This window comes from Bufo bufo, chromosome 5 (assembly GCF_905171765.1).
Source record: "Bufo bufo chromosome 5, aBufBuf1.1, whole genome shotgun sequence".
In the NCBI taxonomy this organism is placed as follows: domain Eukaryota; kingdom Metazoa; phylum Chordata; class Amphibia; order Anura; family Bufonidae; genus Bufo; species Bufo bufo.
The window spans coordinates 563,737,969-563,762,969 of NC_053393.1; the positions used below are offsets into that span (position 1 = coordinate 563,737,969).

A 25,001-nucleotide genomic window follows, 5' to 3' on the forward strand; every position below is an offset into this window, starting at 1 on the left:
TGCTTTTGGAGGCTCAGGGGGACGCCGTGGTCTCCTGCCCCCCCAGGAAAGTTGTTGAGTCTTTGAATTTGCGCCTTAAAATATTAAAAGCACATCATAACTCTGCACTCGCTGGGCACCCAGGTAGTAGGGCAACCTCTGAGCTATTGTCTCATTGTTTTTGGTGGCCGAGGTTGCACCAGGATATAGTTGATTTTGTGTCCACCAGTACAGCCTGTGCACGCGCTAAAGTCTCTCATACTCATCCAGCAGGGTCTCTGCTGCCACTGGTCATTCCCAACAGGCTGTGGACACACCTGTCAATGGGATTTTATTACTGACCTACCTGTATCTGAGGGTAAAACTGTTATCCTGGTAGTAGTAGACAGGTTCAGTAAAATGGCGCATTTCATTGCCTTACCGGCATTGCCAAATGCTAGAACCCTGACTCAGGTTTTTATCAGTGAAATAGTGAAGCTTAACGGGGTCCCTTCTGATGTTGTTTCGGATCGGGGAACCCAGTTTATTTCTAAATTCTGGAGAGCTTTTTGTTCTAGTCTCGGGGTACATTTGTCCTTTTCCTCAACCTTACATCCGCAGTCGGACGGCCAGACCGAAAGCACCAACCAAAACCTAGAGACTTACCTTAGGTGTTTTGTGGCTGAAAATCGGGAGGAATGGTCGTCTTACCTTTATACAGAGTTTGCTATAAACAATCGCCATCAAGAATCAACTGTTAAGTCACCATTTTTGGTGCAAATGGTTTTCATCCCTGAAGAAGAACGGTTTACGTCATGTCTCTTTTCTGTATGGCAAAAGGTTCAAAGCAACTTGAAAAATATGGGAGGCAGATATAAACGTATGGCTGATAAAAAATGTTTGCCAGGTCCAGACCTAGGGGTGAATGACTGCGTGTGGTTGTCGACTAGGAATATTAAGTTGAAGGTTCCCTCTTAAAAATTCGGTTCTAGGTTTATCGGTCCTTATAAAATAGTCACTGTCATTAACTCAGTGGCATTTCTCCTAGAGCTGCCTCAAACTTTGATAATTCATAATGTTTTTCATAAATTGTTGCTCAAAAAGTATGTGGCCCCTCCAGAACCATCACCGTTACCGGCCCCTCCAATCATTGTCGATGGCAATCTGGAGTTTCAGGTGGCAAGAATTGTATATTCTCGTTTTGTCTATCTCTCCCTTCAATATCTGGTGCATTGGAGGGGTTACGGTCCGGAACAAAGAATGTAGGTGCCAGCGTCGGAAGTAAATGTCAGAAGATTAATTTGTTCTTTCCACGTTTCTCATCTCGAGAGACCTGGTCCTGAGTGTTCGGTGGCACCTCGTAGAAAGGGGGGTACTGTCACAAGGGTGTCACGACTTATCGCTGACCCTGTTATGCCTGGGGTTAGAAGGTCGCAGCGGGTGGCTACTCGATTTCTCAAGAGATCGTTCCATGACCTAATGGTGAGAATAGATTCCATTCCAGGTTTTCCTGCTTACGTTTGAGATCCTTTTTGTTCCGTTAAGGAATCTGTAGCTTTTCCTTTCAGCTGTTCTCGGTCAGCCGCTCCCAGCTACTATATATTCTCCTTTTCCCCTTTCATCCTCCATGACGGCATACCATGAGAGATGACCCGCCTCCAACCAGGTAGGGACAGGAAGTATTAAATAGACCCTCCTCCAGCATATCCTCAGTGTCTTCCTGTCCCTCCAGGTGGGAGATGGGTCCACTTCTGTGTAGGCAGGCAGAGGTGGGGGAAGATTCGAGGATGCCTTATTGCACATGAGGGGGCAGGCAGCACCAACCTCCTATATTGGAGTTGGTTTGGTGCTGAAGGTCTAAGTATGTAAACCTGCTCCTTACCTCCTTGCTTGCGCGCCGGCTTGGAAGGGCCATGTGCTGACGGGACACTTACTTAGTCCCTCCGGTCTTGGAAGATGTTCCTCATCACAGCGCTTCCTCCGATGCGTAGTGATGACGTCACAGGAAGTCTGATGCGTTCCACAGGGACTTCTGGTTTGCGTGACGGCCGTAAGGGGGCGGAGCTTAATTTGACACGGCAGATGAAGACTGAAGACGTCCGCTGATCTGAGGTCTGCAGGTAAGGAGAGATTTAAGAGGGCATGCAGAGCAGCAATATGTCGGATATTGCGTCAGGACAGATGGAGCCTTCTGGGGGTGCAGCTGCCGTAAGTCACATCCAGTGGGGGAAGACTATGGAATTGTATTACCTTTACTAATGTCTTCCTCCCTTATTGTGTCTCTCTCTCTCTCTCTCTCTCTCTCTCTCCTGTGTGCCGGTAGAGTGATAAAGATGGGGTTAAAAAACCAAAATCCTCTCTTAATGCTAAAAAATGTGTGAGTTGTTTGACAAAGGGTCCAAGAAACTCTGTAAAGCTTGCACGGCTAACATGGCCAAGGACTTGGTCCCATCCATTAGAGAGGAACTAAGGGATGTGATTAGAGAGGAGATGCGGTCAGTTTTTTCGGAACAGTCCACATCTAACCCTGACCCGACAATGCATAAAACTAAGTCGCGGGGTAAAAATTACAAATCTTTTTCCTCAAACCCAGATCAGGATTCAGATTCAGACAGTGATGATTCTGTTGATTCTTCAGGCTCAGACACGGAATTTAGAAGCTTTCTATTTTCTTCAGAAGATACAAATGAATTGATAAAAGCAATTAGGACGACTATGGATCTTTCTGATGAAAAAATTCATAGGTCTGATCAAGATGAAATGTACGGGGGTCTCGAGCACAGAAAAAAACGGGTCTTCCCAGTACATAAAAATTTGTTAGAAATGATTAAAAGAGAATGGAAATCTCCAGATAGGAAATTATTTATTTCCAGAACCATGAGGCGTAGATTTCCCTTTAATGATGAAGATGAAACTCTGTTAACCTCTTGCCCCAAAGTCGATGTTTCCCTTTCAAAACTAGTTAAGGGATCCAATTCTCTTCCCTTTGAAGATATGGGATTATTAAAAGATCCTATGGACAAGAAAGTAGATTCCACTCTAAAAAAAAGTCTGGGAGGCTGCTACAGACATATTTAAGCCCAATTTAGCTGCAACTTCAGTATCTCGATCTCTGAAAAAATGGTTACAGCTGTTAGAAGTCCTGCTTAAGGAAGGTAGACCTTATGATACCCTAGAAGATTCTTTCCCTCTTTTATTAAAAGCAGTAGACTTCTTATCTGATGCGACAGCGGAGTCGGTAGTAGCAAGGAGGGCCCTATGGTTAAAATCCTGGACGGGGGATGTTGCATCAAAAATAAAATTGTGTAATTTGCCCTTTCATGGCAGCTTGATGTTCGGGCAGGATTTAGAAACTATATTAGAAAAAGCAGCGGATTCTAAAAAATCATTTCCAAAAGAAACAAATAAAATTTCTGCTTTCTAAGGCAAAGAAAAGGGGTCCATTTCATTCTAAAAGAACAGACAGAGGAGGACAGTGGTCAAAAGGGAAAAATCTAAATATGGGAAGGAACAGAGGTTTCATGTTCACCCCCAAAAATGTGGAAGCTTCTAAGCAATGACGCCAAGATTCAAGTGGGGAAAGGCTACAATTTTTCCTAAAAGACTGGGAAAATATATCACCCAAAATGCATGGGTGCTAAACATCAAAGCAGAAGGTCTCGATATTTCCTTCCGTCTTCCTCCCCCAGAATTTTTTTTTTCAGGGTAACACCCATTCAAAAGACATCCCTCCTTCAGGAATCTCTCGAGGAGGGTGTCTGGAATCTTCTATCTCAAATAGCCATTATTCCAGTACCCTATTCTTAACTAGAAAAAGGATACTACTCAACAGTGTTTTTGGTGAAAAAGCCCAGTGGGAAGTTCCGATTGATCCTAAATCTAAAAAAGATTGAACAAATTCATAAAATACGAAAGGTTCAAGATGGAATCCCTAAGGTCAACCATAAACTTATTAAAAAAAGGCGATTTTCTTAGCATCCATAGATTTAAGAGATGCATATTACCATGTACCAATATGCAAAGAAGCTCAGAGATATCTGCGGTTTGTGATATTTCTGGGGAAAAAGTTGTATCATTTTCAATTCTTCCTTTCGGGATCACCTCCGCGCCGAGAGTGTTCACGAAGGTGATGACAGAGGTCATGGCACATTTAAGAAGACGAAATATCCTAATAATACCCTACTTAGACGACCTTCTTGTGGTAGGGAACTCAGGGGGAAAATCTAGAGACAAATATATCAAAAACATGTCAGATTCTGTCCCAATTAGGGTGGATCGTAAACTGGGAAAAGTCAAAACTCTCCCCTTCAGAGACTAATCTTTTTAGGCGTATGTCTGGATTCCATACTTCAAAAAATGTTTCTCCCGGCCGAGAAAGTATCAGAAACAATAAAAAGAGTATCAAGATTCACAGAAATGGCAAGTTGTTCAGTCAGGGAAAGCATGAGACTGTTAGGCTCTCTAACATCATGCATTCCTGCAGTAAAATGGGCCCATGCCACACTCGTACCCTGCAACAGTGGTTACTAGGATGTCGGAACAGAAAGCAAGAGGCCTTAGATCAAATAATCCCCATTCCTCCTTGGGTAAAAAACTCACTCCAGTGGTGGTTAAACCCGGACCACCTAAAAAGAGGAGTAGATTGGTTTCCCGATCAGATTCAAACGATCACCACCGACGCAAGTCTGTGGGGGTGGGGAGCTTATTGCTCCCTCCATACCTGCCAAGGACAATGGTCCATGGATCAGATGAGTCAGTCATCAAATCAGAGGGAAATCTGGGCGGTTTGGGAAGCATTAAAAGCTCTGTCTCAGGATATAATAGGGAAAGATATACAAATAAGATCCGACAATACAACGGTAGTAGCCTACCTAAATCATCAGGGAGGAACAAGGAGCGAAAGTCTGGGCCAATTGGCGGAAATTTTTTTGGGGGGCAGAAAGTCACGTAAATTCCCTATCAGCAGTACATCTGAAGGGATCTTTAAACGTGAAAGCGGACTTAAGTCGGGTACCTCTAAAATCAACAGAATGGAGCCTGGAGAAGCAGGTCTTTGCACAAATAACCTCAATGTGGGGGACTCCGCAAGTAGACCTTTTTGCTGCAGCACAAAATACAAAACTCAAAGTTCTTCTCTTTAAATCCCTTCGACGGAAACATAGGGGCGGATGCGCTGGCACAAAAGTGGGAATTCCGCCTAGCGTATGCGTTTCCTCCCCTAGCGTTAATTCCCAGAGTATTGAGAAAGATCCGACAAGAAAGGGCTCATGTAATACTGGTAGCCCCACTATGGCCAACAAAAAATCATGGTTTCCTCTGTTAAAACTTCTGTCATTAGAGAGTCCATGGATTCTTCCCTGGACAAAAAAACTACTAGTCCAAGGTCCAATCTGTCACCCCCGGGTAGAGAAACTACATCTGGCTGCCTAGAATCTGAAAGGTTAACTTTAAAAGCCAAGGGACTTTTAGATGATATAATTAATACAATGGCAGCTAGCAGGAAGGTGGTGGCCTCAAAGATTTATTCCAGAGTCTGGTCAAAATTTTGTGCCTGGTGTTCTCAATCTAAAAATTCATGCCAGATTTTCTCGGTTCAGACGGTATTAGGATTCTTACATTCTGGTTTTGAGAAAGGGTTACGTCCTAATACTTTAAGGGTGCATGTATCAGCACTGAGTTCAGTTTTTGATCTAAAAATCGCAGACCACCCTTGGTTTTTGAAAGGAGCAGATAGATTGAAACCCTTTTCTAGACCTTATGTCTCTCCTTGGGACCTTAATCTGGTCCTTTCAGGGTTAACGGTAGCCCCCTTTGAACCATTGTCAGATGTGTCCTTAAAATATATCACACAAAAGGTCTTATTTTTAGTGGCAGAATATGTGAGATTCAGGCTCTGAAGATAGTGGAACCCTTTCTCATGATATTTCCAGACAGAATGGTGTTTAGGTTGGATGCTTCCTTCCTACCTAAAGTGGTTACCAATTTTCATAGACAGGAGGAGATTGTGGTTCCTTCCTTTTGTCCCAATCCAAAATCCGAAGGTGAAGAAAAATTTCACAAACTTGGTGTGCAGAGCCATCTTAGTTTTAGAGGCCACAAAGGATTTCAGAAAATCAGACTATTTGTTTGTCCAATTCCAGGGAAAATTTAAGGGTCATAGAGCTACAAAAGACTCCTTAGCCAGGTGGATTAAGTCGGCAATATTAGAAACTTACAACTCTATGGTGGTTTCTCCGCCAAAAAATTTCAAAGCCCATTCCAGAAGATCGATTTCCACTTCATGGGCAGAAAAGGCTAATGTTTCAATAGAACAGATTTGTAGGGCAGCAACATGGTCCAACCCTCATACCTTTATAAAGCATTATACGGTGGACACTCAGTCAAAGCAGGAGTTTTCCTTCGGTAGGAGAGTTTTAGAAGCCATTGTCCCTCCCTAGGATAGTTTTGATCTGATATATCTCATGGTATGCCGTCATGGAGGATGAAAGGGAAAAACCATATTACTTACCGGTAATTTCCTTTTCATGAATCCTCTGATGGCATATAAATAAAAATATATAAATAAACAAAAACTGTTATAAAAAGTAGGTATTAGGTATGTGTGTGTGCAAAAAAAAAAAAAAAATTATATATACACTCACCTAAAGAATTATTAGGAACACCTGTTCTATTTCTCATTAATGCAATTCTCTAGCCAACCAATCACATGGCAGTTGCTTCGATGCATTTAGGGGGGTGCTCCTGGTCAAGACAATCTCCTGAACTCCAAACTGAATGTCAGAATGGGAAAGAAAGGTGATTTAAGCCATTTTGAGCGTGGCATGGTTGTTGGTGCCAGACGGGCCGGTCTGAGTATTTCACAATCTGCTCAGTTACTGGGATTTTCACGCACAACCATTTCTAGGGTTTACAAAGAATGGTGTGAAAAGGGAAAAACATCCAGTATGCGGCAGTCCTGTGGGCAAAAATGCCTTGTGGATGCTAGAGGTCAGAGGAGAATGGGCCGACTGATTCAAGCTGATAGAAGAGCAACGTTGGCTGAAATAACCACTCGTTACAACCGAGGTCTGCAGCAAAGCATTTGTGAAGCCACAACACGCACAACCTTGAGGCGGATGGGCTACAACAGCAGAAGACCCCACCGGGTACCACTCATCTCCACTACAAATAGGGAAAAGAGGCTACAATTTGCACGAGCTCACCAAAATTGGACTGTTGAAGACTGGAAAAATGTTGCCTGGTCTGATGAGTCTCGATTTCTGTTGAGACATTCAAATGGTAGAGTCCGAATTTGGGGTAAACAGAATGAGAACATGTACCCATCCTCTGATGGCTACTTCCAGCAGGATAATGCACCATGTCACAAAGCTCCAATCATTTCACATTGGTTTCTTGAACATGACAATGAGTTCACTGTACTAAAATGGCCCCACAGTCACCAGATCTCAACCCAATAGAGCGTCTTTGGGATGTGGTGGAACGGGAGCTTCGTGCCCTGGATGTGCATCCCTCAAATCTCCATCAACTGCAAGATGCTATCCTATCAATATGGACCAACATTTCTAAAGAATGCCATCAGCACCTTGTGGAATCAATGCCACGTAGAATTAAGGCAGTTCTGAAGGCAAAAGGGGGTCCAACACCGTATTAGTATGGGGGCACTAATAATTCTTTAGGTGAGTGTATGACTTGGAAGAATAGATTCTCTAGGCTGTCGGTCCAGAAGACACTGAGGATATGCTGGAGGAGGGTCTATTTTATACTTCCTGTCCCTACCTGGTTGGAGGCGGGTCATCTCTCATGGTATGCCGTCATGGAGGATTCATGAAAAGGAAATTACCGGTAAGTAATATGGTTTTCTGCTTCCCTTGTTGCCAGATATAGAACTTCCTTCCAGATCTTCTATTCTGACCTCAGGTGGAGTTGGGACAACTTTTGCTGTGGAGCTGTTGCTGTCGGATCTCAGGTTCTCGCCTGTTGTTGTCTCCCTTCTGGGATTGTTTATTGTGTTGTTTGTCCTTTCCCTGTTGTTACCCTAGAGGTCAGTGGTGAGGACTACTGCTCCCACTGCCCTATTCACTACCTAGGGCTTATTTTTAGGGTAAGCCCAGGACGAGGCACGTGATCAACGTACGGGTAAGCAGCCCGTCTAGGGACAGGACAGCGAGGTGATCTAGGGGTCACCATCCTCCCTCTCCCTAGTGGAAGGGTACTCCTCTTCCCTCCTCTGCGCCGCACGTCCGTTACCTGCCATATCAGACGTGATATTAGGCCTGGAGAATGAGTACAGTCTCAGGAGTCAGAATGCAGTCTCGGCAATCTGGTCTGGGTATAAGTGCGCAATCTAAACAATCTCAGAAGTCAGTTAGGTCTGGAGAGTTGGAAGCTGGTCTGAAGCTCAGGTACAGCCTTGTGATCAGTCAGGCCTGGAAAATTCATGCATCCCCAAGAGTTAGGCTTGAAGTACTAGTGCACTCTTGGGTGTCTAAGTCAGGCCTGGAGAACTGTCTCAAGAGTCTAATGCCTGTAGAGTGACTGCAGTCCTTGGAAGTTGGAATTTAGTCTGAAGTTCAAATGCAGCCTTGAGTGAGACAGTCAGGCCTTGAATATGCATGCATTGTCAGGCATCAAGAATAAATGCAGTCTTGAGTCGGAGTCAGGTCTCAAGAGTCAGAATTTAGTCTGAAGTACAAATGCCACCTTGTGATTAAACTCAGACCTGGAGTGCAAATGCAGCCTTCAGAGTTGGAGTTAGTGCAGTTGTGGAAGGCAGAGTTAGTTGTGGAGTATGAGCGCAGCCTTCATGAGTCAAGTCTTGGGAATCACTCATGCCTGGAGAATGACTGCACTCATGCTCCAGGCCTGACTTCTGAGAACGCAATCTTGGGACACACGTCAGGCAGCATCTCACTGGCTTGGATCGCAGACCCTTTGCACCTTTTCTGACCAGATCTTTCTAAAATGAGGTCATGAAGAAGTTGGAGACCCGAGAAGTAAGCAGCAAGATATTGAGCATGGATCTGAAGTTTATTGTAGAAGACAGCAGGTCGGCCACAAGGTACTGGATCCATACATGACATAGCAGAGCCCTGCGCTGCCTCTTATACAAAACTGATTATAGAAGATTACAGTGACATCTGCTAATGATGTGCAGTGTGACAGGTCAATACCACCCCCCGTGCAAGCACTCACTACAACTCCCATCATATCTGGAAGTTCCCATTAAAATATTCAATATGTAGTCTTAGACGGTGGGGCTCCCCAGCAGGTGGTTCCCCTCAACCTTCACACCGAGTGATCTTCAGTACAGATGGGCTGGTGGAGCAGATACAGTCTACTATGTATACAACCGATAGGAGTAACCAGTGACTCTAATCCTTATACAGCTATAGTCACTGATTGTATTAGGTCATGGGATGTGACAAATGATTCCACCCCAATTGCAGTTTAGGTTTATTAGCCAAATTGAATAATACACACGAAATGCCTCCTGTAATGGCTTCTGCAGTCTGAGCATTATTCACCCACTTCATGACCAGCATCTTCAGCAGTTATCAGAGCACCTGCTGCAAACATGATGATAGCCGGACACCAGCGCCTGGCAAGGTTCCTCAGGAATCATAGTCAATTCCCCAAGGAAATGGCCTCCAGTCACAGCCTCCTTCTACAACTCCCATCAAAGATTTTCTATGGGGTTCAAGCCAGGCAATTATGAAGTCCACTCCAGAATCTTGAAGCACATCTTCTAAAACCAAGCTGTTGTGGACTTTGAGGCTTGCTTGGGATCATTGTCCTGTTGGAAAACACCATCCCAGCTGCAGCTTCCTCACAGAGAAATCACGTTACCTCCTAGGAATCCTCATACATGATAGAATCCATCTTGTCCCCCAAACACTGCAGATTTCCAGAGCATCACCACCATTACCAGCATGCTTCACAGTAGGCAGCGTGTTCCTTTTAACGTACGCCAAGTTCGTCCTTCTTCAGACAATCCATTCAGCCGCTAGAACGAAAAGTTCCAGTTTTGTTTTCTCACTCCACAGAATCCAATCCCCAAATTTCTGTGCCTTTTTTTTTTTTCTATGGTTTTGAGCAAATTGGAGGCGACTTTTCCTGTGCTTTTAGGTCAGCATTAGTGGACCTCCTAGAGTTTGGTCATGGAGACCTTCAACGTTTAGCGTGCGCCAAAGGCTACTTTCACACTCGCGTTTGGTGCGGATCCGTCATGGATCTGCACAGGGCGGATCCGTTCAGATAATACAACCGTCTGCATCCGTTCAGATCCGTTTAAATTATCTGTAACATAGCCAAGACGGATCAGTTTTTTATTGTGCCAGATTGTGTCATAGAAAACAGATCCGTCCCCATTGACTTACATTGTGTGTCAGGACGGATCCGTTTGGCTCAGTTTCATCAGACGGACACCAAAACGCTGCAGGCGGCCTCCAGAGCGAAATGGAGACAGAACGGAGGCAAACTGATGCATTCTGAGCGGATCCTTTTCCATTTAGAATGCATTAGGGCAAAACTGATCAGTTTTGGACGCTTGTGAGAGCCCTGAACGGATCTCAGAAACGGAAAGCCAAAATGCCAGTGTGAGAGTAGCCTTACAGTGCAAACGAAAACCTCTGTGCCTGCTGTCACCAGATCTTGCTGCAGGTCTTAAGCAGTCCCTCGAGCACCTGCCTCCTCATTAATGGCCACAGTTGATGGCTTCCTCTTTCTGCCGCATCCAGGTAGCGGAGCCAACATTCCTTTGAACTTGTGAACTCTGCTTCCAGCTGTAACTCTAGGAACATTCAGGCCTTTGCAATTCTTTTTGCACCCTCTTCCTTGTTCATGCACGGCCATGATCTCTTCTCAGAACTTTCTGGACCAACTCTCTTGACTTAGTTCTATTTCTAATGATCAAACGTCACAGTCCTCAACCCCCTTGATAGTCCAGGTATCTGATGTGCTTTAGCTCAAGCACCTGATGCTACTCATGAAGCCCTCAATGTGCTGGAGACCACACCTGACCTGTAAACGTGCTCTTCAGGAGGGCTCCTACTCCGACTGAATAATTTTGAGGCTGCATCTGATGCTGAATTTGGAGAAACCACTTGTAGTCACATTGAGCAATTTCAACTGTTCTTGTTTTTTAGCAGTTGGCCCAAATTTTATAAATTTGGCTGATAAACCTAGTCTGAAATGGGGGTTGAATCATTCTGATTGCAACTGTATGTGTATAAAAGTGATGTTAGCTCCCAGCGGTGTGAAGGTATAAGGGTCCTTACCCACTACAGACAGCAGGGATCCTACACCAGACTCCAATGGGGCACTAAAGGGCCACAGCTCTGGGTGGTATTGGCCAGAATGTGAGTAAACAAGTACATACAATGGTCAGCACAGGAATAACAATGGCAGTTAAGAAGCGACTCTGGATCCTGTCCTGGATCACATGTTCAGTAGATTCTACAGATCCACAATTATCCTATAAATAAGTAGAAAAATATAAATCTCCATAAAATGCTTTGAAGCACAGCAGTGCCATATTATAGTACAAGCGGGCAGACAGCGGGGGTCAACATGGTGACCTCCAGGCCTGATGACTGGGTCAGTTCTTGGGCTCTCGGTTGTGGGTCAGCTCATGTTTCCTCAGCTTTGTGCGGTCAATAAATCTCTTCTCGCACATTGTGCATCCAAACGGCCTCTCCCCGGTGTGCATCTTCTCATGTCGCTTGACGTGTGCCTGCTGCGTGAACTTCTTTCCACAAAAAGAACATGTAAATGGCTTCTCCCCGGTGTGAATCATCTGGTGGTGCCGAAAGGTGGAACGATCACTAAAACTCTTCCCGCACTCGCTACATTGGAATGGTCTCTCATCGGTATGTGTCCTCAAGTGCACCATCAGTGTGGAGTTCTGACCAAAACACTTACCACACTCTGAACAAGTGTAGGGTTTTTCCTTAGTGTGCAATCTCATGTGAACTTTAAGGTATCCACCATCCCGGAAGGCTTTACCACATTCTTTGCAGGAGTAGGGGCGCTCTCCGGTGTGTACGGTGCGGTGCTGCAGCAGAGTGAAGTGACGGGTGAAGGTTTTCCCGCACTGTTTACACTGGTAGGGCTCAATCCCTTCCAACGGTTGCTTACGCTTCTTCAACCGTAGAACATGATTCTTCTTGCCACCCTCAGCAGGATTCTCTGCTTTCACATGCTCCGCTGCACTCTTGCCCCATTTAGAGCAGTTTTTATTAGATTGCAGATTCTCAGGGTTCTCGATCTTTCTGGGGTTCCTTATCTTGGAAACACAAGAAGAGCACGTCTTGAGAAGAGCCTGAGGATGGTCCTGGGTGTTCTCAAGCACACTGGGCCTACCCTTGGTTCGTTTCTTCTGCTGATCAGAGACAAATGGATCATTCTTTTGCTCTGCTATAAAACTATCTCCGCATATCATGCAGACCTCCTCATGTTCTTTGCTGTCAGTCTTTCCAGGCAGCTCAGCAAAAGATTTGAAAGTCATTTTCTTGTCCTTAGTGCCAGTTCTGCTATAACTAGAATCCAGACCCGGAGTTGAAGTATCAGCAGCAGCGTTGTCGGCTGAGGACCCTGTAAATATCTTCATCTTCTCCTTAGTTTGCAACTTCATGTGAACTTCATTGTTTCCACTGTCATGGAAGGATTTACCACATTTCTTGCAGGAGTAGGGGCGCTCTCCAGGGGGTTTAGTGTGGTTCTTGGTGAAGATTTTCCCGCACTGTTTACATTGGAAGGGCTCCCTATCTTCTGGTGGTTGCTCACACTTTGTCTTCACACGCAGAACACAATTCTTCTCACTACCATCAGCGGGATTCTCACTGTTCACGGTAACATGCTTTGCCAGACTCTTGCCACATTTAGTGCAGTCTTTATCAAATTTTGACTTTATAGGGTCCACGATCCGCCTGGGGTTCCTTATATTGTTTAGATTAATAGAGTGTGTCTTCACAGCAGCCTGAGGAAAGTTCTGAGTCTTCTGGAGCACGCTGGGACAACTCTTGGTCACTTTCTTCTGCTGATCAGACCTTAATGGATGATTCCTTTCCTCTGTTATAGAACATTCTTTCCATATTGTGCAAACCTCATGTTCTCTGTTGTCTCCAGGTTTCCTGGGCTGGTCAGCAGGAGATTTGGAGGCCACATTCTTATCCTTTATAATAATTCTGTTCTTTCTGGAGTCCAGACCCAGAGGTGAATGATTAGCAGTGGACGTACTCTTAACGGAGGATCCTGTAAAAGTCTTCAGCGTCACATCCAGTGCAGCTCCAGGATTTCGGTACTGGTGGCATGCATTGGATTTGCTGTCATCTTCAGAGGTTTGTGGAGGCTTTCTGCAATGATCACTGCTGGCTCCTGTTCTCTGATCACTAGCAGTGACAAGATGCTTCGACTCTTCTGTGGTCTTCACTTTCCTTTCATCTTTGTGTCGTCTTTTCTCTGTATTTGGTGGAGCAGAGGAATCGGCTGCAATCTTCTTACTGTAATCTGCTGCTTTAGACATTTCATCAACCCCAGGACTGGTGAGGGCGAGTGGATGAATCGCCTGGTCAGGAGCAGTGGCAGGACAGCTGCTCTTGTGACGACGACCACAAGTTCTGCACATATGAGCGATCGACCTCTCTATATTCTCCTTCTGATATATGCTGAGCTTCGACCAGTGGGTGATTTTACCACAGTTGGAGCAGGAATAAGATTTAATGAACTTCTGCTCATGGTTGTTTAGGGGAGTGTTTGTCTGTGGTGGTACTGAGCAGGCGTTCACCTTCCTGCCTTCACTATTCATGGTCCAGACCTTCTTATCCTCTACTCCGTGCAGCTCATTTCTTTCTCTTACAGTATTTTTGGATGGAGACATTGGCTGCTCTAAGGCTTGCGGGGCTGATCCCGTTCCGACCACAATCCTCTTCTTGCTGTATTTCATTGTACTTGGACGGCAGCTTGACCCAGTCGGTCTCTTTCTTGTGCGCTTACTTCCTTCTACGTTCCTATGAAGGGAATTCTGACCCTGAGATGTTCTATCTTCTACGTCATGTCCAGTGCTGCATTGCTCCACTTTCCTATTCTTGTCGTCATCATTCACATTCTTGAGAACAGGAAGACTTGTGCTCTGCAGCTTCACTCCACTCTCCAGACATTTACTGGAGCGTTCTTCAGACTGCTGCTTAATCAGAATCATGGTGACCACCTCGTTGAACTTCACGTGTTTGTCTCTTTTCTTGCGGGATGCTTTTTTTTCTGTGGTTGGAGACATTTTTTCCTCCTTCCCAGTTGCAGTTTCCGGGGATCCATTCTTGCTGGGGCTCTCACTGGTGGCTTCCATCAGAAAATTGGAGGCCTCACATACAGCAATGTCTTTGGAATCGGCAGAATCACCATGAAGTCTCGAGTCCTCTCCTTTCTGGAAACCATTCACGTTGGATGGTAAGTGAGCATCTTCGGTACGTTTTTCATAGTTTTTCACATTTGTTGCGAACCTTGCACGTCTTGTCAGGCTGCTTCCTTCTGAAACATCTTCCTGTATCTTGCGTGTGCTGACGGCTTCTCCTGAAGGGTCTGCTTCTGTCTCATCAGCTGCCTCCTCCTCAGAACAGAGATCTTTACTCCCACCCATCATCCCACAGGGCTCATCAAGGAGCGGCTTGTCTTCCGGGTTACTGGCAGGCTCATGTGAGATGCTGGTGGAAACATCACAGCGTCTTCTCTCTGGTGAGACTTTCATTAGATCATCTCCTCCCAGTGTCTTTTTCTCCTTAGTTCTCTTCGCGGATCGACTAATGCGGCTTTTCTTTTTCTTGTCTTTCTTGATCCACCTGAAGGGGTTCACTCGGGGATAGCGCCTCTGCCGCTTCACCTGCGCCTCACATCTGCTGCTCGTGATGTCACTGCGGCTCGGCTGGAATGAGGATTCATCCTTCATATTCTTCTCTTGCCAAACACCTTACAGATGAAGGAAGACAGAAGAGGTTCAGTAGAATGCAGACAATAGCTCAGCCCACCCATACCAGAGCTACAGACATTCACATCCAGAGCTGAAATCACCCTGCATTCCCTAATGTTACGTGTCTAAAGACAGCTTGTTCTGGTGACCTGAATTCTAGGACATGTCCTTACACCAGGCACTAGTGCTCAGCTTAGCTGTCAGGAGACAGTCTTCCACAAGCATGCTGACAAACAAAAAAGTGACTGCACCAGCAGAATAGTGAGTGCAGCTCTGGAGTATAATACAGGATGTAACTCAGGATCAGTACAGGATAAGTAATGTATGTACACAGTGACTGCAGCAGCAGAATAGTGAGTGCAGCTCTGGAGTATAATACAGGATGTAACTCAGGGTCAGTACAGGATAAGTAATGTATGTACACAGTGACTGCACCAGCAGAATAGTGAGTGCAGCTCTGCAGTATAATACAGGATGTAACTCAGGATCAGTACAGGATAAGTAATGTATGTACACAGTGACTGCACCAGAAGAATAGTGAGTGCAGCTCTGGAGTATAATACAGGATGTAACTCAGGATCAGTACAGGATAAGTAATGTATGTACACAGTGACTGCACCAGCAGAATAGTGAGTGCAGCTCTGGAGTATAATACAGGATGTAACTCAGGATCAGTACAGGATCAGTAATGTATGTACACAGTGACTGCACCAGCAGAATAGTGAGTGCAGCTCTGGAGGATAATACAGGATGTAGCTCAGGATCAGTACAGGATAAGTAATGTATGTACACAGTGACTGCACCAGCAGAACAGTGAGTGCAGCTCTGGAGTATAATACAGGATGTAACTCAGGATCAGTACAGGATAAGTAATGTATGTACACAGTGACTGCACCAGCAGAACAGTGAGTGCAGCTCTGGAGGATAATACAGGATGTAGCTTAGGGTCGGTGCAGGAGAAGTACCTTTGTGGTCGCAGTCACCGAGGCTCTGGACGTACGGCTCACATCCTAGATCAATGCTCTGTATGATGTCCGGACGGTCTGTGAGGAGAAGACAGTGGTTACTTTAGAGACTCCCCGACCTCCGGCAGCGGTGTGTGGTCTGCGGGGGGCGCACTCACTCAGTGACAGGATCATCTGGTAGTTCTCGTTCATCACCTCCTTGTACAGCGACTTCTGCTCCTGACTCAGCGTCTCCCATTCTCTCCTTGTGAAATAGACGGCGACGTCCTCAAATGTCACCGGAGCCTGGAAGAGAGAGGATATCCCACCACTAGAGGTCACCGAGACCGTCACATACACCCCCCACTAAATGCACTGCCCCTAAACCCTCTACATCACTAGAGCGTCAGCTCCGGGGTCATTACGTCACTAGAGCGTCAGCTCCGGGGTCATTACGTCACTAGAGCGTCAGCTCCGGGGTCATTACGTCACTAGAGCGTCAGCTCCGGGGGTCATTACGTCACTAGAGCGTCAGCTCCGGGGGTCATTACGTCACTAGAGCGTCAGCTCCGGGGGTCATTACGTCACTAGAGCGTCAGCTCCGGGGTCATTACGTCACTAGAGCGTCAGCTCCGGGGTCATTACGTCACTAGAGCGTCAGCTCCGGGGTCATTACGTCACTAGAGCGTCAGCTCCGCTGTCATTACGTCACTAGAGCGTCAGCTCCGGGGTCATTACGTCACTAGAGCGTCAGCTCCGGGGGTCATTACGTCACTAGAGCGTCAGCTCCGGGGGTCATTACGTCACTAGAGCGTCAGCTCCGGGGTCATTACGTCACTAGAGCGTCAGCTCCGGGGTCATTACGTCACTAGAGCGTCAGCTCCGGGGGTCATTACGTCACTAGAGCGTCAGCTCCGGGGTCATTACGTCACTAGAGCGTCAGCTCCGGGGGTCATTACGTCACTAGAGCGTCAGCTCCGGGGTCATTACGTCACTAGAGCGTCAGCTCCGGGGGTCATTACGTCTCTAGAGCGTCAGCTCCGCTGTCATTACGTCACTAGAGCGTCAGCTCCTGGGTCATTACGTCACTAGAGCGTCAGCTCCGGGGGTCATTACGTCACTAGAGCGTCAGCTCCGGGGTCATTACGTCTCTAGAGCGTCAGCTCCGGGGTCATTACGTCTCTAGAGCGTCAGCTCCGCTGTCATTACGTCTCTAGAGCGTCAGCTCCCGGGTCATTACGTCACTAGAGCGTCAGCTCCGGGGTCATTACGTCACTAGAGCGTCAGCTCCGCTGTCATTACGTCACTAGAGCGTCAGCTCCGGGGTCATTACGTCACTAGAGCGTCAGCTCCGGGGTCATTACGTCTCTAGAGCGTCAGCTCCGGGGGTCATTACGTCTCTAGAGCGTCAGCTCCGCTGTCATTACGTCACTAGAGCGTCAGCTCCGCTGTCATTACGTCACTAGAGCGTCAGCTCCGGGGGTCATTACGTCACTAGAGCGTCAGCTCCGGGGTCATTACGTCACTAGAGCGTCAGCTCCGGGGGTCATTACGTCTCTAGAGCGTCAGCTCCGCTGTCATTACGTCACTAGAGCGTCAGCTCCGCTGTCATTACGTCACTAGAGTGTCAGCTCCAGGGGTCATTACGTCTCTAGAGCGTCAGCTCCGGGGGTCATTACGTCACTAGAGCGTCAGCTCCGGGGTCATTACGTCTCTAGAGCGTCAGCTCCGGGGGTCATTACGTCACTAGAGCGTCAGCTCCGGGGGTCATTACGTCACTAGAGCGTCAGCTCCGGGGTCATTACGTCAGTAGAGTGTCAGCTCCGGGGTCATTACGTCACTAGAGTGTCAGCTCCTGGGTCATTACGTCACTAGAGTGTCAGCTCCGGGGGTCATTACGTCACTAGAGCGTCAGCTCCGGGGGTCATTACGTCACTAGAGCGTCAGCTCCGCTGTCATTACGTCTCTAGAGCGTCAGCTCCGCTGTCATTACGTCACTAGAGCGTCAGCTCCGCTGTCATTACGTCACTAGAGCGTCAGCTCCGGGGTCATTACGTCACTAGAGCGTCAGCTCCGGGGGTCATTACGTCACTAGAGCGTCAGCTCCGGGGGTCATTACGTCCCTAGAGCGTCAGCTCCGGGGGTCATTACGTCACTAGAGCGTCAGGGTCAGTCATGTGATTAAAGGGTCAGCTCCGGGGGTCAGGGTCACGTGACGACTGTCCGCCGCCTGCTCCGGCTCCGCTCACTTACCTGCTCCATGGCCGCTGTCCTTATAGTCTCTGTGGCAGGGACTTCCTGCAGGCTGCAGTGAGCGAGCAAAACTCCGGTGCATGCTGGGAGATGGAGTCCTGCGTCCGCCCTGGAAGAGAGGAGACCCCACAGACTAAACTACAACTCCCGGCGTGCATCGCGGCATCGACCACAATGCACCGCGGCCGTATGGATGCGCACAGTGACGTCAGAGCAGGGCGGGCCGGGTCACGTGGTGAGGGCGGTGCAGGAGTTGGGTTCACGTTCTGTGTATTGTCAGGTATCAGTGACGGCAGAGAAGACGCTGCGCGATCTCCTTCACAACAAAATATACAGGACACGTTAAGACACGCCTCAAAGTGGGCGGGGGCGGGGCTTAACATGGCGCGTTATTGGACACTTGGCTCCATTCACACGTCCGAAAACGTTCTGCAATTTAGTGGTTTGGATGCGGACCCATTCTTTTGCGGATCCGCACTGCCGCACCTGTGCTTCCGTTTCTGCGTTGCGGACCCGCAAATTGCGGGTCCGCAACACACCAGCCCGTCACCCCCATAGAAATGCCTATTCTTGTCCGCAAGCTGCGGACAAGAATAGGACATGCTCTATCTTTTTGCGGAGCTGCGGACCCAAAATCGGGGCCACGCTCCGCATCCATTCCGTCCCCATAGAGAATGAATGGGTCCGCACCCATTCCGCAAAATTGCGAAAAGGATGCTGACCCATTTTGTGGACGTGTGAATGGAGCCTTATGGTCAGATCAGATTGTGTTTTTCACCCTTTTTTAAAGTGAATCCATCACTTATGTTGGACTCTCTGGAGTAATACATGAGGAGTCCAGCGGAGGAGGAGGAGTCCGGCTGAAGGGCATCTGTCCTGTATCTGACCTGTATCATCTCCTGTTCTGTACCTGTCCTGTATCATCTCCTGTTCTGTACCTGCCCTGTATCATCTCCTGTTCTGTACCTGCCCTGTATCATCTCCTGCTCTGTACCTGTCCTGTATCATCTCCTGTTCTGTACCTGCCCTGTATCATCTCCTGTTCTGTACCTGCCCTGTATCATCTCCTGTTCTGTACCTGTCCTGTATCATCTCCTGTTCTGTACCTGCCCTGTATCATCTCCTGTTCTGTACCTGTCCTGTATCATCTCCTGTTCTGTACCTGCCCTGTATCATCTCCTGTTCTGTACCTGTCCTGTATCATCTCCTGTTCTGTACCTGCCCTGTATCATCTCCTGTTCTGTACCTGTATCATCTCCTGTTCTGTACCTGCCCTGTATCATCTCCTGTTCTGTACCTGTATCATCTCCTGTTCTGTACCTGCCCTGTATCATCTCCTGTTCTGTACCTGCCCTGTATCATCTCCTGTTCTGTACCTGTCCTGTATCATCTCCTGTTCTGTACCTGCCCTGTATCATCTCCTGTTCTGTACCTGTATCATCTCCTGTTCTGTACCTGCCCTGTATCATCTCCTGTTCTGTACCTGTATCATCTCCTGTTCTGTACCTGACCTGTATCATCTCCTGTTCTGTACCTGCCCTGTATCATCTCCTGTTCTGTACCTGTCCTGTATCATCTCCTGTTCTGTACCTGCCCTGTATCATCTCCTGTTCTGTACCTGTCCTGTATCATCTCCTGTTCTGTACCTGCCCTGTATCATCTCCTGTTCTGTACCTGCCCTGTATCATCTCCTGTTCTGTACCTGTCCTGTATCATCTCCTGTTCTGTACCTGTCCTGTATCATCTCCTGTTCTGTACCTGTCCTGTATCATCTCCTGCTCTGTTCCTGTCCTGTATCATCTCCTGTTCTGTACCTGTCCTGTATCATCTCCTGTTCTGTTCCTGTCCTGTATCATCTCCTGTTCTGTACCTGTATCATCTCCTGTTCTGTACCTGCCCTGTATCATCTCCTGTTCTGTACCTGTCCTGTATCATCTCCTGTTCTGTACCTGTATCATCTCCTGTTCTGTACCTGTCCTGTATCACCTCCTGTTCTGTACCTGTCCTGTATCATCTCCTGTTCTGTACCTGCCCTGTATCATCTCCTGTTCTGTACCTGTCCTGTATCATCTCCTGTTCTGTACCTGTCCTGTATCATCTCCTGTTCTGTACCTGTCCTGTATCATCTCCTGTTCTGTACCTGCCCTGTATCATCTCCTGTTCTGTACCTGCCCTGTATCATCTCCTGTTCTGTACCTGTACCTGTATCATCTCCTGTTCTGTACCTGTCCTGTATCATCTCCTGTTCTGTACCTGTCCTGTATCATCCCCTGTTCTGTACCTGACCTGTATCATCTCCTGTTCTGTACCTGCCCTGTATCATCTCCTGTTCTGTACCTGTCCTGTATCATCTCCTGTTCTGTACCTGTCCTGTATCATCTCCTGTTCTGTACCTGTCCTGTATCATCTCCTGTTCTGTACCTGCCCTGTATCATCTCCTGTTCTGTACCTGTCCTGTATCATCTCCTGTTCTGTACCTGTCCTGTATCATCTCCTGTTCTGTACCTGCCCTGTATCATCTCCTGTTCTGTACCTGTCCTGTATCATCTCCTGTTCTGTACCTGTCCTGTATCATCTCCTGTTCTGTACCTGCCCTGTATCATCTCCTGTTCTGTACCTGTCCTGTATCATCTCCTGTTCTGTACCTGCTCTGTATCATCTCCTGTTCTGTACCTGTCCTGTATCATCTCCTGTTCTGTACCTGCCCTGTATCATCTCCTGTTCTGTACCTGCCCTGTATCATCTCCTGTTCTGTACCTGTTCTGTATCATCTCCTGTTCTGTACCTGCCCTGTATCATCTCCTGTTCTGTACCTGCCCTGTATCATCTCCTGTCCTGTACCTGCCCTGTATCATCTCCTGTTCTGTACCTGTCCTGTATCATCTCCTGTTCTGTACCTGCCCTGTATCATCTCCTGTTCTGTACCTGTCCTGTATCATCTCCTGTTCTGTACCTGCCCTGTATCATCTCCTGTTCTGTACCTGCCCTGTATCATCTCCTGTTCTGTACCTGCCCTGTATCATCTCCTGTTCTGTACCTGCCCTGTATCATCTCCTGTTCTGTACCTGTATCATCTCCTGTTCTGTACCTGCCCTGTATCATCTCCTGTTCTGTACCTGTCCTGTATCATCTCCTGTTCTGTACCTGTCCTGTATCATCTCCTGTTCTGTACCTGTCCTGTATCATCTCCTGTTCTGTACCTGCCCTGTATCATCTCCTGTTCTGTACCTGCCCTGTATCATCTCCTGTTCTGTACCTGTCCTGTATCATCTCCTGTTCTGTACCTGCCCTGTATCATCTCCTGTCCTGTACCTGCCCTGTATCATCTCCTGTTCTGTACCTGCCCTGTATCATCTCCTGTTCTGTATCTGTACCTGTCCTGTATCATCTCCTGTTCTGTACCTGTCCTGTATCATCTCCTGTTCTGTACCTGCCCTGTATCATCTCCTGTTCTGTACCTGCCCTGTATCATCTCCTGTTCTGTACCTGTCCTGTATCATCTCCTGTTCTGTACCTGCCCTGTATCATCTCCTGTTCTGTACCTGCTCTGTATCATCTCCTGTTCTGTACCTGTCCTGTATCATCTCCTGTTCTGTACCTGACCTGTATCATCTCCTGTTCTGTACCTGCCCTGTATCATCTCCTGTTCTGTACCTGTCCTGTATCATCTCCTGTTCTGTACCTGCCCTGTATCATCTCCTGTTCTGTACCTGTCCTGTATCATCTCCTGTTCTGTACCTGTCCTGTATCATCTCCTGTTCTGTACCTGTCCTGTATCATCTCCTGTTCTGTACCTGTATCATCTCCTGTTCTGTACCTGCCCTGTATCATCTCCTGTTCTGTACCTGTATCATCTCCTGTTCTGTACCTGCCCTGTATCATCTCCTGTTCTGTACCTGCCCTGTATCATCTCCTGTTCTGTACCTGTCCTGTATCATCTCCTGTTCTGTACCTGCCCTGTATCATCTCCTGTTCTGTACCTGTATCATCTCCTGTTCTGTACCTGCCCTGTATCATCTCCTGTTCTGTACCTGTATCATCTCCTGTTCTGTACCTGACCTGTATCATCTCCTGTTCTGTACCTGCCCTGTATCATCTCCTGTTCTGTACCTGTCCTGTATCATCTCCTGTTCTGTACCTGCCCTGTATCATCTCCTGTTCTGTACCTGCCCTGTATCATCTCCGGTTCTGTACCTGTCCTGTATCATCTCCTGTTCTGTACCTGTCCTGTATCATCTCCTGTTCTGTACCTGACCTGTATCACCTCCTGTTCTGTACCTGCCCTGTATCATCTCCTGTTCTGTACCTGCCCTGTATCATCTCCTGTTCTGTACCTGCCCTGTATCATCTCCTGTTCTGTACCTGTCCTGTATCATCTCCTGTTCTGTACCTGTCCTGTATCATCTCCTGTTCTGTACCTGCCCTGTATCATCTCCTGTTCTGTACCTGCCCTGTATCATCTCCTGTTCTGTACCTGTCCTGTATCATCTCCTGTTCTGTACCTGTCCTGTATCATCTCCTGTTCTGTACCTGTCCTGTATCATCTCCTGCTCTGTTCCTGTCCTGTATCATCTCCTGTTCTGTACCTGTCCTGTATCATCTCCTGCTCTGTTCCTGTCCTGTATCATCTCCTGTTCTGTACCTGTATCATCTCCTGTTCTGTACCTGCCCTGTATCATCTCCTGTTCTGTACCTGTCCTGTATCATCTCCTGTTCTGTACCTGTATCATCTCCTGTTCTGTACCTGTCCTGTATCACCTCCTGTTCTGTACCTGTCCTGTATCATCTCCTGTTCTGTACCTGCCCTGTATCATCTCCTGTTCTGTACCTGTCCTGTATCATCTCCTGTTCTGTACCTGTCCTGTATCATCTCCTGTTCTGTACCTGTCCTGTATCATCTCCTGTTCTGTACCTGCCCTGTATCATCTCCTGTTCTGTACCTGCCCTGTATCATCTCCTGTTCTGTACCTGTACCTGTATCATCTCCTGTTCTGTACCTGTCCTGTATCATCTCCTGTTCTGTACCTGTCCTGTATCATCCCCTGTTCTGTACCTGACCTGTATCATCTCCTGTTCTGTACCTGCCCTGTATCATCTCCTGTTCTGTACCTGTCCTGTATCATCTCCTGTTCTGTACCTGTCCTGTATCATCTCCTGTTCTGTACCTGTCCTGTATCATCTCCTGTTCTGTACCTGCCCTGTATCATCTCCTGTTCTGTACCTGTCCTGTATCATCTCCTGTTCTGTACCTGTCCTGTATCATCTCCTGTTCTGTACCTGCCCTGTATCATCTCCTGTTCTGTACCTGTCCTGTATCATCTCCTGTTCTGTACCTGTCCTGTATCATCTCCTGTTCTGTACCTGCCCTGTATCATCTCCTGTTCTGTACCTGTCCTGTATCATCTCCTGTTCTGTACCTGCTCTGTATCATCTCCTGTTCTGTACCTGTCCTGTATCATCTCCTGTTCTGTACCTGCCCTGTATCATCTCCTGTTCTGTACCTGCCCTGTATCATCTCCTGTTCTGTACCTGTTCTGTATCATCTCCTGTTCTGTACCTGCCCTGTATCATCTCCTGTTCTGTACCTGCCCTGTATCATCTCCTGTCCTGTACCTGCCCTGTATCATCTCCTGTTCTGTACCTGTCCTGTATCATCTCCTGTTCTGTACCTGCCCTGTATCATCTCCTGTTCTGTACCTGTCCTGTATCATCTCCTGTTCTGTACCTGCCCTGTATCATCTCCTGTTCTGTACCTGCCCTGTATCATCTCCTGTTCTGTACCTGCCCTGTATCATCTCCTGTTCTGTACCTGCCCTGTATCATCTCCTGTTCTGTACCTGTATCATCTCCTGTTCTGTACCTGCCCTGTATCATCTCCTGTTCTGTACCTGTCCTGTATCATCTCCTGTTCTGTACCTGCCCTGTATCATCTCCTGTTCTGTACCTGCCCTGTATCATCTCCTGTTCTGTACCTGTCCTGTATCATCTCCTGTTCTGTACCTGCCCTGTATCATCTCCTGTCCTGTACCTGCCCTGTATCATCTCCTGTTCTGTACCTGCCCTGTATCATCTCCTGTTCTGTATCTGTACCTGTCCTGTATCATCTCCTGTTCTGTACCTGTCCTGTATCATCTCCTGTTCTGTACCTGCCCTGTATCATCTCCTGTTCTGTACCTGCCCTGTATCATCTCCTGTTCTGTACCTGTCCTGTATCATCTCCTGTTCTGTACCTGCCCTGTATCATCTCCTGTTCTGTACCTGCTCTGTATCATCTCCTGTTCTGTACCTGCCCTGTATCATCTCCTGTTCTGTATCTGTACCTGTCCTGTATCATCTCCTGTTCTGTACCTGCCCTGTATCATCTCCTGCTCTGTACCTGTCCTGTATCATCTCCTGTTCTGTACCTGCCCTGTATCATCTCCTGTTCTGTACCTGCCCTGTATCATCTCCTGTTCTGTACCTGTCCTGTATCATCTCCTGTTCTGTACCTGCCCTGTATCATCTCCTGTTCTGTACCTGTCCTGTATCATCTCCTGTTCTGTACCTGCCCTGTATCATCTCCTGTTCTGTACCTGTCCTGTATCATCTCCTGTTCTGTACCTGCCCTGTATCATCTCCTGTTCTGTACCTGTATCATCTCCTGTTCTGTACCTGCCCTGTATCATCTCCTGTTCTGTACCTGTATCATCTCCTGTTCTGTACCTGCCCTGTATCATCTCCTGTTCTGTACCTGCCCTGTATCATCTCCTGTTCTGTACCTGTCCTGTATCATCTCCTGTTCTGTACCTGCCCTGTATCATCTCCTGTTCTGTACCTGTATCATCTCCTGTTCTGTACCTGCCCTGTATCATCTCCTGTTCTGTACCTGTATCATCTCCTGTTCTGTA

At 47.3% G+C, this 25,001-nt stretch overlaps 1 protein-coding gene across 1 annotated transcript; it reads right to left on the reverse strand.

The window, feature by feature from the left end:
• Positions 1 to 11,101: 11,101 nt before the first annotated feature.
• LOC121000936 (zinc finger protein 836-like) lies at positions 11,102 to 18,231 on the reverse strand. Its single transcript, XM_040431748.1, has 4 exons — positions 18,115 to 18,231; positions 16,041 to 16,167; positions 15,883 to 15,960; positions 11,102 to 14,916 (listed from the first exon to the last, which is right to left on the reverse strand). The coding sequence occupies exons 1-4, from the start codon at positions 18,121 to 18,123 to the stop codon at positions 11,555 to 11,557; spliced, it is 3,576 nt and encodes a 1,191-aa protein (XP_040287682.1). The 5' UTR covers positions 18,124 to 18,231; the 3' UTR covers positions 11,102 to 11,554.
• Positions 18,232 to 25,001: the final 6,770 nt, after the last annotated feature.